Raw genomic sequence first — 17,575 nt, forward strand, 5'->3', positions numbered from 1 at the left:
ATCTCACAGAGCACCATCTGATATATAAAAGAGTATTTAAACAGACAAGAGAGTGATTCAGAGAATACAAGAGCATTTTTGGTCCCCACACGTCTTAAACGTACACTTTATGAGATAAATAAAGTAGTGTAAATACACTGTTTAAATACTAAACTACAGCTCAAAATCCCAAATCATTTTGGCCTCATAATATAACATATCTCTGTCGAGATGCACTTTGATTCGCTTGTTAGTGTTTCGCAGAAACACGCGAAACTGTAACATACACAAACACATCTACATAATGTGTTTGCATGCAGAAAATCCTTCATGTTTAACAAACCCAGACAAGAAAGAGAACGAGAACAGCCAGAACCAGAAGTGTGAGAAAGACATAATCATAAAACCAGAAAGAACCATCATTTCGCGGTGTGATTGCATAGATCAGAGCTGATATGAAGAACCGAATATGATCTGAAGAAGGACAGCGTTCAGGACACGGACGGACGGATTCTCTTCGCTGCCTGTTCCTCCACTGCAAACGTGTAGTTATACTGCAGAGAAACATCTGAGAGTCACTTCTGCTCAGCCACACACAAGTACACCAACAAAAACAAGGGCTTCAAAATAAAAGTCCTCAGCAGAGCCAGAGACAAAAATCTCTGCATTGTTTTAAGATCATGTGCTACAATCGTAAAATGAGAATAATGTCTTATTATCAGAATGATGAACTCGATGAAGTGTTGCACAGGATCTCACCTCGTTCTCGATGTCCTGCACGGATTTGATTCGGATGTCACTCAGTGTGATCACAGACACCTGACACACACACACACACACACACACACACACACACACACACACACACACACACACATCACAGTTCAGCAAGCTGTTATTGGTCACTTGATTATGATTGGTTAATGAAAGAATTCCCCGAGCTAAATTCTGTAACAACTAGCAACTCTTTCTCCTCACATAATAAAGTCATTTACATATAAATAAAATCATTTCCTGTACTTTTTTACTGTTTACTGTGCCATAATGACCAGATGATTGCATGTAAATGAGTGATGCAGTGACCTCTGACCTTTGTGTTTGACTGAGACTCAAACTTGGGGTGTAGAGTGAAAGGAACACCATCCATCGCTGAGAACAGACAAACAACTGACATGTTTTTACTCATACCACATGATGTGTATGTGATGATATATACAGGAAACAGATTGAAAGGATGATGAAGTAAATTTGCCTGTTGCTGTACCTGTGATACCATAGATGTTGCTATGGTTACCGCTGTCATACACTCCCTCTGTCGGCTTGCTCATGTCAAGCTTACTGCGGCGACGGCTGACTTTCGGTGGGATATCGGGAGCGTTGCTATGGAGACAGACAGTCAGAGGGAGAAAACCACCCAAGGAACCACATTGCAACAGCCTGAACACTCTAGAACCTACACAGCAACACCCTAGCAACCACACAGCAAAACCCCATCTATCACCCTAAAACCCACATAGCAACACCCTAGCAACCAACCTGAATTATCTAGAAACTACACAGCAACACCCTATCAATCACCCTAAAACCTACATAACAACACCCTAGCAACCAACCTCAATGATCTAAATTATCTAGAACCTACACAGCAACACCCTATCAATCACCCTAAAACCCACATAACAACACCCTAGCAACACCCTGAATTATCTAGAAAACCCACATAACAACACCCTAGCAACCAACCTGAATTATCTAAATGATCTAAAACCTACACAGCAACACCCTATCAATCACCCTAAAACCCACATAACAATACCCTAGCAACACCCTGAATTATCTAGAAACTACACAGCAACACCCTATCAATCACCCAAAATCCCAAATAGCAACACCCATGAAACCACCCTGAATTATCTAGAAACTACACATCAACTCCCTAACCAGAACCCCAAACACCCTAGAAACCTCATAGCAACACCCTAGCAACCAGCGTGAAGACCGCAAGGCTGCAGCTCTTCCGTCAGCACCAGACTACAGTAAGATCAAACACAGAACACAGTAAAGATGCGGAGAGTGACGGAGAGCAGGGGGGGATCCTGACTCTACACGCTGCTCTCCACACACAGCTGATTAGCATCGGCCTGATTTTGCAGTCAAATCACGCAAACACTGGAGTCTCACCAACAGACTCCAGTGTTCTCGCTGATGTGGTGGTACCTGGGTTTGAGCGGCTGGGGGGGTCCGGCTCCGTCCAGGGAGAGACTGCGCATGTCCAGACTGACACTGCGAGGCTTGGCCTGAGGCATCGGGCTGGAGAACGGGCCCTTCAGACACCACACCACGAAGCCATTCATGTCCCTGACGCACACACACAGACAAACAAACACTTAACAGGAGAATTGAGCGTCTGATAGTGCTGGGCCGTAGAACCAAACATTTATTTCACTGTATGTTTCAAATTTATACCAGTTTTACAGTATATGGCGTGTTTGTTTTGTTTTTTTACATTTTTTAAATTAAGCATGGAGCAAGATTTGTTTTACCAACATTTATGTTACATCAGTCATTCACCCTAGAGCTCGGCTAATGTATGCACTGTTACTGATACAGTTTCCATATGTTCACCGCAATAAATTAGAAAAATACTCTGTAAATAAATGAGTACAAGTAAAATAATGGGTTTGTTGATGGACATGCACTTGTTAATGCTGATGGTGAGGAATTACAGTTGCAACATCTCATAATGTCCCTCAAACTGAGTAGTGTATCACTGAGAAACACTGAGTCCTGCTCGAGTCGTCCTGATGGAGGTTCGGCTTGAATAACAGTTCTTCCAATGTTTCATCAGCGCTCGCATTGATGGTCAAATCAACGTCAGTGTTCGTTACTGTGTTTAGTTTACGGTGTAGGAAGCCTCAGGACACGCAGAGCTGACGTTGTTTTGGCAATGGGCGTTTTTCTTTTCGAAGCGCGCGCTGTACGCGGTAGACCAATCACAACAGACTGAGCTGTCTGGCCAATCAGAGCAGAGTAGCTTGCGGAAAGGCGGGATTTAGAGAGATCGATTCATCTGACGAGTCGTTTGAGAGTCATTGAAAATGTGGTGATGTGCAAATGTATATTGTGAGAACATTAAACAGTTTTTTGAGCTTTGATGCATGTAAACCTGTTGTAGGAGACTCCAAAACAACATTAGGAAACTTTAAAATAGCATAATAGGGGCACTTTAAAAATGGCGAGCCAGCATGTAGCGAGTCTCACCCCAGGCAGGTGTACTGCTGCACCATGGTCTTGTTCTTCGCCGTCAGTTTGAGATCTAGAACCGCCATCGTAACGCTGCCCACTGGAACCATCCGCACACAGATGCGCTTCTTCTTCCCCACAGACGCCTCTACACACACACACACACACACACACACACACACACACACACACACACACACACACACACACAGGTTTACTCTTCCACCGCACGTCAGAAGGTCAGGAGAAGCAGATCTGTCCAGTGAACCGTCTTACTGGGCTCCAGGTATTCTGGGATGTAACAGTAACCGTGAGGAATCGTCTCTTTATCCGACATCAACAGCGCATCCGCCACGACCATCCCACCGGACAGATCCTACGAGACGGAGAGACGGAGGCAGACGAGAACGAGAAAGGGGTGCTTGATTACGATTTCACTTTTCTAACTTTAGTTAGAGTGTAATGTTGCTGTTTGAGCATAAACAACATCTGCAAAGTTACAACGCTCAAAGTTCAAAGCAAAGGGAGATATTTTCTTTTAAAGAAATAGCTTTTTAAGGACTACAACAAACGACTAGTAGGGACTACAATGAGCTTCTTCACGGGTTAGTGACATCACAAACCCTTAAATTTACATAAACCCCGCCCCCGGGAACACGCAGTCCTTGTTGAGAAGAGGTCAAGCTGTCGCATCCGTCTGTTCACATTTATTTATTAATTTTCAGTTCATATGTGTGAGGTAATCGGAGCTGCTAACACACACACACAAGCTCTTAAAGCTCCGCCCTCTGTGCCGGGAGCAGCAGCTCATTTGCATTTTAAGGGACAGACACAAAACGACACGTTTTTGCTCACCCTCAAAAAGTGACAACTTTAACATGCTATAAAAAATTATCTGTGGGGTATTTTGAGCTAAACCTTCACACACACACACACACAAATTATTTTACATCTTGTGAAAAGGCGTTATAGGACCCTGTAATGCATCTCACCTTAGTGTAACACAGGAAGTATCCCGACTTCATCGCAAACCCCCGGATGAAGTTAGCGGAGCCTCCATCTTCCGTCTGACTGATCTAAACATACATGCACGTGGTTAGTGACATCATATGGCCATGTGACCGCAAGTGAGAGTGGTTGTCATGGTTACCAGGCTGAAATGACTGGGGCAGGTGGTGGCGTTAGAAGCCCAGGCCACCGCAGTGATGGGCCTGCTGGAGCCGCTAGACTGATCGTACATGGACATCTACAGACAGACACATCATGAGACGTTATTAATGACACGCAACTACGCCAGGTCGTAATTACCAGATCCGAGTAGAACGAGTCGAGGACGTGATGCTCCGAGTAGAACGTCACGTGACATTTAGTATTTATGGTAAATATGTTATGGTGTGAACTCAGCATTACTGATCATTATGACATCTTCAAACTTACATCAACATGACATGAGTAAATTTAAGATCATCATCAACACAAGCTCACCATCATCATCATCATCATAAGAAAGAAAGAAAGAAAGAAAGAAAGAAAGAAAGAAAGAAAGAAAGAAAGAAAGAAAGAAAGAAAGAAAGAAAAAGAAAGTGATTTATCTTGACGTATAATGTTATCTCACGTCTATTAGTTAATCACACTTTTAATACTGTTTTCACTGGTTTATCAGCTCGACGCAGCGCGATCATCTTATTGTTCCATTAGTTTCAAACTCTCGATATAATCAGCATTAACACCCGCATTTAAACATTAGCCTGGTTACAAGCGGCTTTAATGAACACGTGAGGCGGAATTCAGTACTTACGGAATTACGCTGGTTATGAGGTTTATTCTCGATTCAAAACAGTGAAACTAAACTCAACTCACTCCCTCAGTCAAACAACAGGAAGAACCTAACGACTCCAACTCCCATGATGCACCGCGGCGACGTCACAGAGGACTGCGCATGCTCAGAGAGGGGAGCTTGTTATACTATTCCAAACCAGTTCCTCAGCGGACTGCTAAGGAGCCTCAAGATGACTTAAATTATTTAAAAATAAAGATAAAAGGGCGTTGAAACTACTTAAAATCAAGATAGCCTATTTCTTATTTTAACTCTAAAGTCAGGCAAATTAATAAACGCTTCATGCAATAAATTGCACAGATATATTTCTAGTTATGCCAAGTTCTAAAATATTTCATCTTGTAAAAATTGTGAGTAAACACTTAAATCATGAAATGAAAATGTAAACTACAAAAACAAATCTAATTTAAAATATTTAAATAACTACAGCAGTAGCTCAATGATACTACTACAATGACATAACATTAATGAATAAATAAATTTAAAAGGTCAAATAAACTATAATTAATACAAAGGAATTTAGAGAAATAGCTCTTAATATTCTAGTTTCATATTTGTTGATTTTTTGCATTATAAATTGTCTCATAAATATGTAAATGTAGGCTTTATATATGTAATATATAAATACACACCAAAAATAGGAACACCTGACACATGTATTTTTTTTATTTGTTAAATTTTTACAGACATGAACATACAGAAGGTTCAAGTCACAACATCCCTCCAGTGCTAGTGCCCCCCCCCCCCCACACACACAAAGGACATTTCAGAAACTGAAGATGCATTTTTCCACTTTTCGCAGAGTAAAATATGATAACATGATAACTTTACATGCGTCAGTCATGCAGAATCATCAGACATATCAGTGATTTCTGTTGTCGTGCAAATGAGCGACTGACTTTATGAATGACTTCAAATGAATGACTTAACTTTACATTAAGTAAATCCACTTCACCAGCTAATCACTCCTGGACAGCGATGCCATAGAAATACACAGAGCGACCGCAATATTCTAAAGATGTAGAATGTAAAAATGCTTGTTTCTCTGGCGCATATGGTCTATAGTTAACAGACAGAGAAATGACGGCTATTGCATGCTGGGAAGGAACCAAAACTCCATCAGGTGACAGAATGGCGAGAAAAAAACAGGTGACTTGAGTCCCGGTAAACACACAAGGTCCCCCAGGTGTTAATCTGCGTGTGGTGCGTCGCTGTCCCGGGCCGTCCTGATGAAGTGCATCAGCGTGAGCTCGTACAGCACCTGGTGTCCGTTGTTCCAGGTGTACAGCGCTCGTGTGCGCGGGTTGTAGTCCAGCATGGAGATGTGTGAGTACAGGTTGTGGAAGGGGATGTCGGTGTACTCGTAGGACGCCGTGTCCGTGTGGAAGCTGAAGTGGACCTTGGCTCCGGCCAGGTGCGAGTCGGTGACATACAGCGTCCCGCAGATGAGGAAGGCCTCGCCGGCGCTGCGTTTGGGGAAGCCGGTGTCCCAGGAGCGCTGGACCTCGAGTGTGCGCGGGTCGAGCCGGCTCAGCACCAGAGTCCCAGCGTGAGGGGTGGAGCTGTAAACGGCCCACAGGCCCAGCTCGTCGGCCATGAGGTCGATGTCGGAGGAGCCGCCCCACGAGTACGGGAAGGTGTTGTTGAACCCGGCCTGACGGAGCGGCTGCTGGTGCTGGACACCACCCGACGCCAAGCTATAGCGGATCAACACGTTACTGTGGTGTTTGGTGTAGTACAGGGAGCCGTTGTACACCACGTGACCCGTGCCTGAGACACACACACACACACACACACACACAACACACACACACACACACACACACACACACACATAACACTGTTTAAATCTCACAGTTCAGGAAAAAATATGGAATTAGACAGACAGACAGATTATAGATAGATACTGTAGATAGACAGACAGACAGACAGATAGATAGAAGAGATAGATAGATAGATAGATAGATAGATACAGTAGATAGATAGATAGATACAGTAGATAGATAGATAGATAGATAGATATTCATACCTGCCCATGGGTGAGGAAGATGATGGATGATGAAGTTCTGTCTATTAGCGAAGTCATAGAGTGACTGATACTCCACCAGACGCCTGCCCTTCAAATACCCATCCATCACCCACACCTACACACACACACACACACACACACACCTTTAAAATAAGCTAAAACAGCTAAAAATCAAGATCTTTTTGATGGAGATGAAGAACGTCTAGGTGTAACACCTCATCAGTAACCTATACGTTCTCATCAGTCAGTCACGTTTGATGATAAATCTGAACTGAACTGATGAATTGTGATCCCTATGGAAGACGCAACGACTGCTGCCCCTCCCAGCGCACGAGCGCTCGTTCGTGAGCGAGTCCAACTCCATACCAGAAAGGAGATCCTCTGCACTGGGGAGAGTTTGCTCTTTTGCCCGTTGACCCAAAGCCCCAAGCGGCTGAGGTGCGTGAGCACCATGACTGATCTTGAGATTGGGCTAGTATGAGCCAGTCATCTAGACAGTTAAGGATGCGAAAGTCCTCCTCCTTCAGTGGATTCAGAGCGGTCAGGTCTTCATAGAGACGCGGGGTTGTCTGCCACTGAGGTAAACCGGACGCTGCTGAACCTGGGCGGACTGAATCGCATAGCTGAGTCTGATCATCTGAGTGACCCAGCGAGACGAGCTGGTAAGCACTAGCCAGGCGTCCAGACACCATGGGGCAGTGAGTGTGGTGGCACTCTTACATGGCTCCCTGAGGGAGTGGCTGGAGACTTGGTCTCGACATTGGCTCGACGTTGCGGCCTAGGTGAAGGCTTCAGCTGAGGCTGTGACGTCACACCTCTTTTAGGGAAACTGCTCTTTAGATGTTGAAGCACTCACACTCACACTCAGCAACCGTGACCTCCACTGGAACACGCCGTCACACCAACACACGTATAGTAACCCTCTTGTTCTACACTACCCTAGTAATCCAGAGTTCTCGCGAGAGCACAAGTTGAATTTGCTCAGCGAGTTTACTCTGGCGTCGAGTAATGATGCTCATTAAATATGCCCTTGTATCTGAGCTGCACCAATCACATCGGGTTATCTGATATAGATAACCAGAGGCCAGCGGGCCAGAGGCGAGATGACGACAGCGCTGTGACGTCAAAGTCATTAGTAAACATTGCAAGATGGCTATGGATGAACACCAGTTGTTTGAAACGGCTTTGGCCGCTACAATGAACGAGTTAGACTTGGCTTTTTATCTAAAAGAGGAACAGAAGACGCCGCTCGAATCCTTCCTTTGCAAGAAGGGCGTTTTTGCTGTTTTGCCGACCGGATACGGCAAGAGTCTAATCTACCAGTTAGCTCCACTGGTAGCTAAGCGTATGGGGCTTGTTGTTGTGATTGGTCGTAGTGTGTAATGCTTGGTGCCACCCCTCGAGCTGGCCGATCTTCATTAGTCGATGCCAGACCATTAATCTTTCAGATTTCTTTCAGATTACACAGGAACGATGAATGAAGAGCAGAATGAATCAATGTCCACGCGGCTCTGAATCGAAAGCTTAAAGTCCCCGTGAACCGGAAGTTGCAAACGACTTTTCTCCAGTGTTATGACGTATTTCCCAGTGAAACAGAATATTGAACAGAGGGCAGGGTTTCACTCTAGCGCTCCTCCTCTCCATCTCTCGCTCATAGCAGACTAATGGTTTGAGGGGAGTGGTTAAGCGTTTTCAACCCAAGCCATCAAACCTACGTCATCAGAAAAAGACGCCATTCCAGACCGGAAGTAACTTTTCAGATTTTGATTAAAGATTACCATGGTAACCTTTTTTTTTATATATTTACTTGCACGGATTAATTGTTCACCACAAGACTAGTAATATGCGCTAACAAAGTAAATAGGGTCAATTTTGATTTCACAGGGACTTTAATGTGAGTTTTCGCACGCTGCCTTATATACCCGGAAGCGGGGGAGTGGCTTGCAATGCAAATCTCACTTCACAATGTGCATTCTGTTACCACTCTCAGGTGAGATCCCAATTCATCAGTTCAGTCAGACACAGCGTTGAACGTGACTGATTGATAGGGAACCAGGATTCTTACCTGGAACCTGGATATATTTTTCTAGTCTGGTTAAACTACAGATGTGTTGTGAGTAGGATCAGATCTTTTACATACACGATTGTCTGAACTATCAATCATGGTGTCCATCATCCATGATCCGAAGCGTGAGCCTGAAGATCTGACGGTGAGCGGAGCGCTGATACCCGTCAACCTGCCACAACCTGACAACACACACACACACACACACACACACTGTAAAAGTAGAGCAAGATCATGGGTTCGATCCCCAGGGAATGAATGAACCCATGCAGTGTAAGTCACTTCAGGTGAAGTGTGTGTGTAATGCATGCGTGTGTGTGTGGATACCCAGCTGGCTGGAGCAGGTGTGTAGGTGTTGCTGCAGGACTGACGAGCGCTCCTGCAGATGCTGATAGTGACGGAGAGTGAAGAGTTCCTGCAGGACGGACAGAGAGTCCTTGAGTCTCTCCAACTCCTCCTTCAGAGACTCCAGCTGCCCCGAATCCGCCCGCAACCGCCCCGTCAGCGCCCGCAGGGGGCGACACTGAGACATGCTCCAGCGCAGATCCTGTGCAGGACACACACAACACGTTACACACTGCTAACTCTGGGACCTTATATAGACAGGTGTGAGCCTCAGGTGAACCACAGGTGGACTCCAATCCAGTTGTAGAAACATCTCAAGGAGGATCAGAGGAAACAGGATAAACCTGAGCTTTGAGTGTCATGGCAAAGGCTGTGAATGCTTATGTACATGTGACTTTTTATTTTTTTATTTGTAATAAATTTGCAAAGATTTCAAACAACCTCAGAGGTCAAGTGTGTGTTGCTTGTGTGAGGGTTGGTTCAGAGGTCAGAGTTCGAGTGTGAGGGTTGGTTCAGGGGTCAGAGGTCGAGTGTGTGTTGCTTGTGTGAGGGTTGGTTCAGGGGTCAGAGGTCGAGTGTGAGGGTTGGTTCAGGGGTCAGAGGTCGAGTGTGAGGGTTGGTATAGGGGTCAGAGGTCGAGTGTGAGGGTTGGTTTAGGGGTCAGAGGTTGAATGAGAGGGTTGGTTCAGGGGTCAGAGGTCGAGTGTGAGGGTTGGTTTAGGGGTCAGAGGTCGAGTGTGTGTTGCTTGTGTGAGGGTTGGTTTAGGGGTCAGAGGTCGAGTGTGTGTTGCTTGTGTGAGGGTTGGTTCAGGGGTCAGAGGTCGAGTGTGAGGGTTGGTTCAGGGGTCAGAGGTCGAGTGTGAGGGTTGGTTTAGGGTCAGAGGTCGAGTGTGTGTTGCTTGTGTGAGGGTTGGTTTAGGGGTCAGAGGTCGAGTGTGTGTTGCTTGTGTGAGGGTTGGTTCAGGGGTCAGAGGTCGAGTGTGAGGGTTGGTTCAGGGGTCAGAGGTCGAGTGTGAGGGTTGGTTCAGAGGTCAGAGGTCGAGTGTGAGGGTTGGTTCAGTGGTCAAGTGTGAGGGTTGGTTCAGGGGTCAGAGGTCGAGTGTGTGTTGCTTGTGTGAGGGTTGGTTCAGGGGTCAGAGGTCGAGTGTGTGTCACCTGCAGGCTCTTGCTGGTCAGGCTGAGAGGATCGTCATGGGCTGTTTTTAATCTGGTCTCCAGCGCGTCCAGCAGTGTCTCTGAGTCTCTGAGGTGCTGAAGATCTTGAGCCGTCCGCTGGTTCAGGAGCTCCATGTCCTGGGAGATGTTCAGCACCTGCCACACACACACACACACACACACACACACACACACAGATGAAGATGAGGTGACGTGTGCCAGCACGTGTGACCTCTGACCCCTGCTGGATCCTCATGTGATTGGCGAGCCTCTGCAGACAGTCGTGTCGAGGGTCTCCTCACTCACAGACACACACACACACACACACACACACAGATGATGTGTGATCCTCACGTGATTGGCGAGCCTCTGCAGACAGTCGTGTCGAGGGTCTCCTCACTCACAGACACACACACACACACACACACACACAGATGATGTGTGATCCTCACGTGATTGGCGAGCCTCTGCAGTCGGTCGTGTCGAGGGTCTCCTCCACAGACGCTTTGAGTGGGACTCATGATGGAGCAAACACACCTGTCCTGCACTGAGCCGAACACCTGCCAGCCCTCGTCCTCGCCGGGGTACCACACCTGACGGAGCAGAGCACACACACACACACACACTAGAACATCATCTCCACACATTCACGGAACAATAAGAGTTATCTACCTTATTTTGCAATGCAGTAGACACACACACACACTCACCACTCACTCACTCACACACACACACACACACACACACACACACACACACACACACACACACACACACACTCACAGGCTGCTGGGCTCTTTAATTAGACGAGCCTTTTCCATCTGTTCTGATCCGGTTACTGTGAGTCTCAATGTGTGTGTCACAGCGGCGTATGAAACACAAACATACTCCCACACAGAGAGGACCAGCATCATGGTGACACACACACACACACACACACACACACACACACACACACACACACACACACACACACACACACACACACACACTTGCAGTGTTTGACCTTCAGTGTAAAAGCTCTTCACTGGACGAACCCTCTTCACACCATAATTCATTTAAAACACAAATGTAGTCTGATTAATTAATACATCAGCGTTCATATTCAGTTTCTGCAGAGAAGCTGCTGTGTGTGACGTGCAGATGCTACGCTAGTTCAGGTGTGTCCGTTTAATAATTCCTGAAGAGCGAAGCACTGTGACTCTGTGATGCTTTCACAACCAATCGTGTGAGTTTGGGGGCGGGGCCCCATCTCACTGACTGACCAATGGTGGACCGAGGGAGTGTTCAGGGAAACCTGTGTGAAAACACTCACTATTCCTGCATGTCTCGCTGTGTCTCACTCCCAAGACTGCCACATGTCCTCCAGTCTGACTCATTTCAGAAAAGTTACTGTTATAAAATGAACTGTTATTCCTTGTAAGGCATAAATTACTGTGATTTCTCACTTACATTGCAATATAATGGTTACTTTTCTGCAATAAGGCAGCCACAATGATAACGTTTGCTTAATACACCCAGACAGTGTTCAATTAGGCTAATTCAAGTGTTTTCATGCAAAGAATAAAATTGTCATTACACTGATTGTTGTTAGATTTTTAAGAATATTATCCAAAGGTACATCAGCTGGCAAACCATTAAAGGCTTAATAGTCTATTTAAAGGGAATGATTGTGGTGGGGAGTTTGCTCAAACTATGGCAGCGATACAGCGAATAGTTGTTCTCAAAGACGGCGCCGTCCGCGGAGCGCTTTCAAAGGCCAGTGAAAGCAGAGGCTACTGTCAGTTAAAGGGTAACTAAACCCTAAAACAACTTTTTTTAGTTAATGATCTGTATGACTGGGGCTTTATTAGTGCTGTTCATTGATTCGAAGTACATTTTATGACATTTGGGTATAAAGTGTTTTAATTCTACAATATATGGTGTAAAAACGTTCTTCAGGTTGAACGGTCGCTACTGCAGTTGAATTTTCCTATTGGATGTTTGTGGTACTGCGTGACATAAGAGGGCACCAGCTCACCACGCCCTTGGCAGCCCCTGGTATAAAAGCATCTTGTTCCGTCAAAACAAATGTAGCGAGTCAGGAGTTGGAATTGCAAGTATTGAAAATGATCAGGATAGCGGATATTAGCATCTAGTTAGCATAGCATTTATATAGTTATTTAGATTATTTTGTGTGGCCTAGGTAAAATGGGCTTCTCCACACAAAAGTAGCTGTGAAAAGCGACACAGTGCCAAACGCTGCTCCTCCTGCATGGACTCCATCACCGCAGTGGCGTCTTGATGAGAGTGAACATATATTTTTAGTCACAATTTATGTTCCTTCCTATTAGGCTAAAGTTAATCCTCTGGGGTCGACAAACGCGCCGGCGCGTTTTTCTGGATTTTGTCCGTGTCACATAGCAGCAAAATAGACTCAAAATACTTGTAATTTATGGTCATACAGAATTAAGAAATATGAAAAAATAAACTGTTAAATGTCTATTTTTTATGTGTCCACTTCCAATCGAAACAAAACATTGTGCTTTTGTAAAATAAAGAAAATAAACAGGGTGTGCTTTCTGCCTCTCCGTCTCCGTGAACTTTTTTTCTGGAGCACATCTCTAAACTTAAACAAAACTCAGCGAATACTAGTCACCCAGGCATGAGCAATATATCTCTATAAACATTTAAGTCTCTGCTATCTAATTCAAAATGAAAACAAATATTCTGTTTATGTAATCTGTCTGAAAAGAGAGAGATGTGAGTCGTTCTCATGGCAACTCATTATATGTAAACATGCCTAGAGAGCGTGCGCTATTGAAACGCGGGTCTCAGGTTCACGCCCCCCCCGCTCAGCAACTGAGGGTTCATCCCCTGTATCTCCGCTGGGGTCTGCCCACTTTTCTAGCATTTTTCAAATATTGCCAGTGGGTGGAGTCAGGCTCTGACCAGGGGTTTAGTTACCCTTTAATCCTATTTGGACGCTACTTGTTGCTGAGTGTGTTTTCTGCTGCCTCTGATTGGCTGGCTGGGGCTGAGAGATTGCCATGCATCTCTGATTGGCTGATTGGTTCTGAGTCTGTGTTTTTTCTGCTGCCTCTGAGTGTGTGTTTTCTGCTGCTTCTGATTGGCTGGCTGGTTCTGAGTCTGTGTTTTCTGCTGCCTCTGATTGGCTGGCTGGTGTTGTGAGGTTGCCGTGGCGATGCCAGGTCCTGGCCAACGGTGAGTGGCAGATCTCCAGTTCTTAGAGGAAGTGCCACACTGTGTGTGTGGGAGTGTTTGTGTGTCAGTGAGTTTGTCTCTGTTCTGGTTCTCTGTTACACACACACACACACACACACACACACACACACACACACACACACACACTCTAAAACACAGTAAAGCACAAACACACAATAAAGCAGACACAAATACAGTGATATTTGTACGTACGCTGATGAGCTTCTCCGAGGTCCCGGGTCGAGCGGCGTGTTGATTGAGACCCACCAGCGCCGGCAGCTTCTGGGACATCCAGTTCGAGACCATGATCATGGTGCTCACAACCGCACCGAGCTTCAGCAGAGCAACGCTCATGTCCCGCCGCTCACACACACACACACACACGCTAGTCCTTCTGTTAGTCCTGTCACGGCAATGACAGCCAGTGCTGTCCTGCTGTCACAGAAGAAAGTTTGGACAAATCTGGAGGAGGCAAAAACTGCAGGTGGATCCGAAACTCTCAAACTCTGACAGATTATAAGAGAATTATGACTGAAAGAAGAGTCGTCGAGTCCAAACAACCTGATCCACTGCTGACCAGAACAGAGGAACAACAGAACACACACACCTCTGAGAGAGAGAGAGGAGAGAGAGAGAGAGAGAGAGAGAGAGAGAGAGAGAGAGAGAGAGAGAGAGAGAGAGAGAGAGAGGAGAGAGAGACAGAGAGAGAGAGAGAGACAGAGAGAGAGAGAGAGAGAGAGAGAGAGAGAGAGAGAGAGAGAGAGAGAGAGAGAGAGAGAGAGAGAGAGAGAGAGACAGAGAGAGAGAGAGGAGAGAGAGAGAGGAGAGAGAGAGAGAGAGGAGAGGAGACAGAGAGAGAGAGAGGAGAGAGAGAGAGAGAGAGAGACAGAGAGAGAGACAGAGTGAGACAGAGAGAGAGAGAGTGAGAGAGGAGAGAGAGAGAGATGAGGAGAGAGAGAGAGAGAGAGACAGAGTGAAACAGAGAGAGAGAGAGACACAGAGAGAGAGTATCCTAGGAAAGATACAGGAAATCCCACAATCATTCCTGTAATGCAAAATAATGAATTTAAATCACAGTGGTAGAATATATTATTTATGAGTTTATTCTGATTTACATAAAATGATAATAATAATGGTATGACAGTCATGATAATCTAACGAGAATCATCATCACTGTTCACATTTACATTTATTCATTTAGCTGACGCTTTTTATCCGAAGCGACTTACAATTGCTATATATGTCAGAGGTCGCACGCCTCTGGAGCAACTAGGGGTTAAGTGTCTTGCTCAGGGACACATTGGTGTCTCACAGTGGATTCGAACCGGGTCTCTCACACCAAAGGCATGTGTCTTATCCATTGCGCCACCACCACCCCCTGTTCAGGTGTACATGCGTTTAACTGGCATGAAAATAATGCAAATATAACAGTAACTCAGTCTAAGTATAATTTGACATATTGACAAAATCATAATTATGAGATTAAAAAGTCAAAATTATAACATTAAATCTAAATTGACATTATGTCATAATTATAATTTTTTATGACATAAATTCAAATTTTTATGTCAATTTGCTACTTTTTTAAGTCAGAATTTCGACTTAATCTCATTATTATGATTTTTTTAAATTCATAATCTCAATTAAAATTGTAATTTAGGATGCCAATTTCAACATTTTTAAGTCATAATTATGATATAAAAAGGCTGTTTTGAAGTTGATTTTGACTTTTTATGTCCGAATTCTGAGTTAATCTTGTAATTATGATTTACAAAAGCATGATTTTTTTAGGAGAGTTTTATTTCTGCAGTTCAGGTACTGACTGTGTTTAAGCTTCAGTGTGAAGATCAGCATGAAAGAGACGATGGATAATTTACCTGTTATTATATATATTGAATCACATTTATTCAGGGAAATGCTCGAACTGAACTGAAAGTTGTGTATGTAAATCACGCGTCCTAAACCAGTGGTTTTATTAAGTAATAGTTTTATTTAAAAATCTCTCCTCTCACACAGTATTTATCAGAGAATCTCCATCCATATTAAACACTAACATCATTACATCATGTAAACAAGTTAAAATACGGCCTCAAGATTACAAAACATTCAAACAAACAAATACAAAAATACATCAACATCTCTCAAACAAACAGTACAAAATAGATGTGAATCTCTGCGAGGTCTGGATGTGTGTAATCATGTCACATGATCTCCCTTCAAGCACCACTTCCTGTTCTCAGAGAATCAGACAAACACAAGCACCTGAAGGACTGATGTATAAATATACAAGTCTTTTCTGGACTAGCCGTTGAAGCAGACCTTCCCCACGCTGAACCCGAACTTCTGTCTGGAGTTCCCGAAGTCTGTGACGGCCACGTCCATGAGCGGCAGAGCGTCCGAGTGAGGAGAGTCCACCTCCAGGACGGTCCGGTCCTGCCCCGAACGCCACTACACACAGAGCGACACAACACACGGGGAACGTCACATGAGAAACAACACACAACAACACACGGGGAACGTCACATGACAGAGGGAGCTGTATTCAATGAGTTGTGTCAACTGATTCAGGATTCACTGAGTCATTTATGTGAACTGATTCAGGATTCACTGACTTGTTCATATGGATTGATTCAGGATTCACTTGTTCATATGGATTGATTCAGGATTCACTGAGTAATTTATGATTCAGGATTCATTGAGTCATTTATGTAAACTGATTCAGGATTTATTAAGTCATTTATGTGAACTGATTCACGATTCATTAAGTAATTTATGTAAACTGATTCAGGATTCACTGACTTGTTCATATGGATTGATACAGGATTCATTGAGTCATTTTTGTGAACTGATTCAGGATTCACTGACTTGTTCATATGGATTGATTCAGGATTTACTGAGTCATTTATGTGAACTGATTCAGGATTAATTGAGTCATTTATGTGAACTGATTCAGGATTCACTGACTTGTTCATATGTATTGATTCAGGATTCACTTGTTCATATGGATTGATTCAGGATTCACTGAGTAATTTTTGTGAACTGATTCAGGATTCATTGAGTCATTTATGTAAACTGATTCAGGATTCATTAAGTCACTTATATGGATTGATTCAGGAATCACTAAGGCTGAATCCGAAACTGCTCCCTATACCCTCAAATAGGGCATTATTTGAGGGACGGGCATTTGTTGTGGTGTCCGAAACCATAGTGGACATTATCGAGTACACTCATTCTATCCCACAATGCACCGCAATAACGAGTGTACAGCCGATGCATGCTCAACAGCTGTCCCAATTCGCTCACTCCTTTTCATTCACTCTGTCAAGTGAGCAGTATTAGTGGACTAACGTAGGGATTAGTGAATGAGGGTTTAGGGGGTGATTTCGGATTCAGCCTAAGTCACTTATATGGATTGATTCAGGAGTCATTGAGTGTTTTATATGGATTGATTCAGGATTCACTGAGTGGCTCATATGGATTGATTCAGGATTCACTGATACCCCTTTTCCACCAACAAGAACTGGTTCAGAGCTGGTTCAGAGCTAGAGCTATTGCCAGTTCGGAGTTGGTTAGACTGACGAGCTTACTAAGAACCGGTTTGCGTTTCCACCGGCCAGAGAGCCACAACAGAGCTATATCTTACGTCACTGCATACGTATCATGTTGCCCAGCAACGCTAGTGCGGCAGTGCCAAACACAAACACACCAGACTTGTTCG

The 17,575-nt window shown here is 44.5% G+C and overlaps 3 protein-coding genes across 3 annotated transcripts in view; all 3 read right to left on the reverse strand.

Annotated features, from left to right (window-relative positions):
* Positions 1-226: 226 nt before the first annotated feature.
* On the reverse strand, positions 227-5,162 carry mvb12a (multivesicular body subunit 12A). The gene is made up of 10 exons (XM_082165248.1): positions 5,021-5,162; positions 4,373-4,468; positions 4,215-4,298; positions 3,499-3,598; positions 3,241-3,370; positions 2,197-2,337; positions 1,244-1,359; positions 1,070-1,128; positions 739-798; positions 227-533 (listed from the first exon to the last, which is right to left on the reverse strand). Exons 2-10 carry the CDS (start codon positions 4,466-4,468, stop codon positions 471-473), a joined length of 849 nt encoding a protein of 282 aa, XP_082021374.1. The 5' UTR covers positions 5,021-5,162; the 3' UTR covers positions 227-470.
* Positions 5,163-5,743: 581 nt separating this feature from the next.
* olfm2b (olfactomedin 2b) lies at positions 5,744-14,481 on the reverse strand. The gene is made up of 7 exons (XM_082165226.1): positions 14,071-14,481; positions 11,106-11,246; positions 10,654-10,809; positions 9,481-9,700; positions 9,229-9,335; positions 7,089-7,203; positions 5,744-6,829 (listed from the first exon to the last, which is right to left on the reverse strand). Exons 1-7 carry the CDS (start codon positions 14,209-14,211, stop codon positions 6,249-6,251), a joined length of 1,461 nt encoding a protein of 486 aa, XP_082021352.1. The 5' UTR covers positions 14,212-14,481; the 3' UTR covers positions 5,744-6,248.
* Positions 14,482-15,241: 760 nt separating this feature from the next.
* Positions 15,242-17,575, reverse strand: part of col5a3b (collagen, type V, alpha 3b) — a 56,505-nt gene continuing 54,171 nt past the window's right edge. Inside the window, exon 65 of the mRNA XM_082165057.1 lies at positions 15,242-16,305. Within this exon, the coding sequence (XP_082021183.1) occupies positions 16,159-16,305 (147 nt within the window). The 3' untranslated portion in view covers positions 15,242-16,158. The remainder of the gene's footprint in view (positions 16,306-17,575) is intronic.

The sequence above is a fragment of the Leuciscus leuciscus genome (genome assembly GCF_965113295.1).
Source record: "Leuciscus leuciscus genome assembly, chromosome: 3".
NCBI classification, from domain to species: domain Eukaryota; kingdom Metazoa; phylum Chordata; class Actinopteri; order Cypriniformes; family Leuciscidae; genus Leuciscus; species Leuciscus leuciscus.

Excerpts from the sequence above, each read along its gene's own strand:
- olfm2b (XM_082165226.1), bottom strand. The coding sequence starts at position 14,211 with ATGAGCGTTGCTCTGCTGAAGCTCGGTGCGGTTGTGAGCACCATGATC. Across the intron at positions 9,701-10,653 it reads TGACCAGCAAGAGCCTGCAG|GATCTGCGCTGGAGCATGTC; the intron begins GTGACACACACT and ends TGTCCTGCACAG. Across the intron at positions 9,336-9,480 it reads CACCTGCTCCAGCCAGCTGG|GTTGTGGCAGGTTGACGGGT; the intron begins GTATCCACACAC and ends GTGTGTTGTCAG.
- mvb12a (XM_082165248.1), bottom strand. The coding sequence starts at position 4,468 with ATGTCCATGTACGATCAGTCTAGCGGCTCCAGCAGGCCCATCACTGCG. Across the intron at positions 2,338-3,240 it reads CAGCAGTACACCTGCCTGGG|GGACATGAATGGCTTCGTGG; the intron begins GTGAGACTCGCT and ends TGTGTGCGTCAG. Across the intron at positions 1,360-2,196 it reads CCCCAGCCGCTCAAACCCAG|CAACGCTCCCGATATCCCAC; the intron begins GTACCACCACAT and ends CTGTCTCCATAG.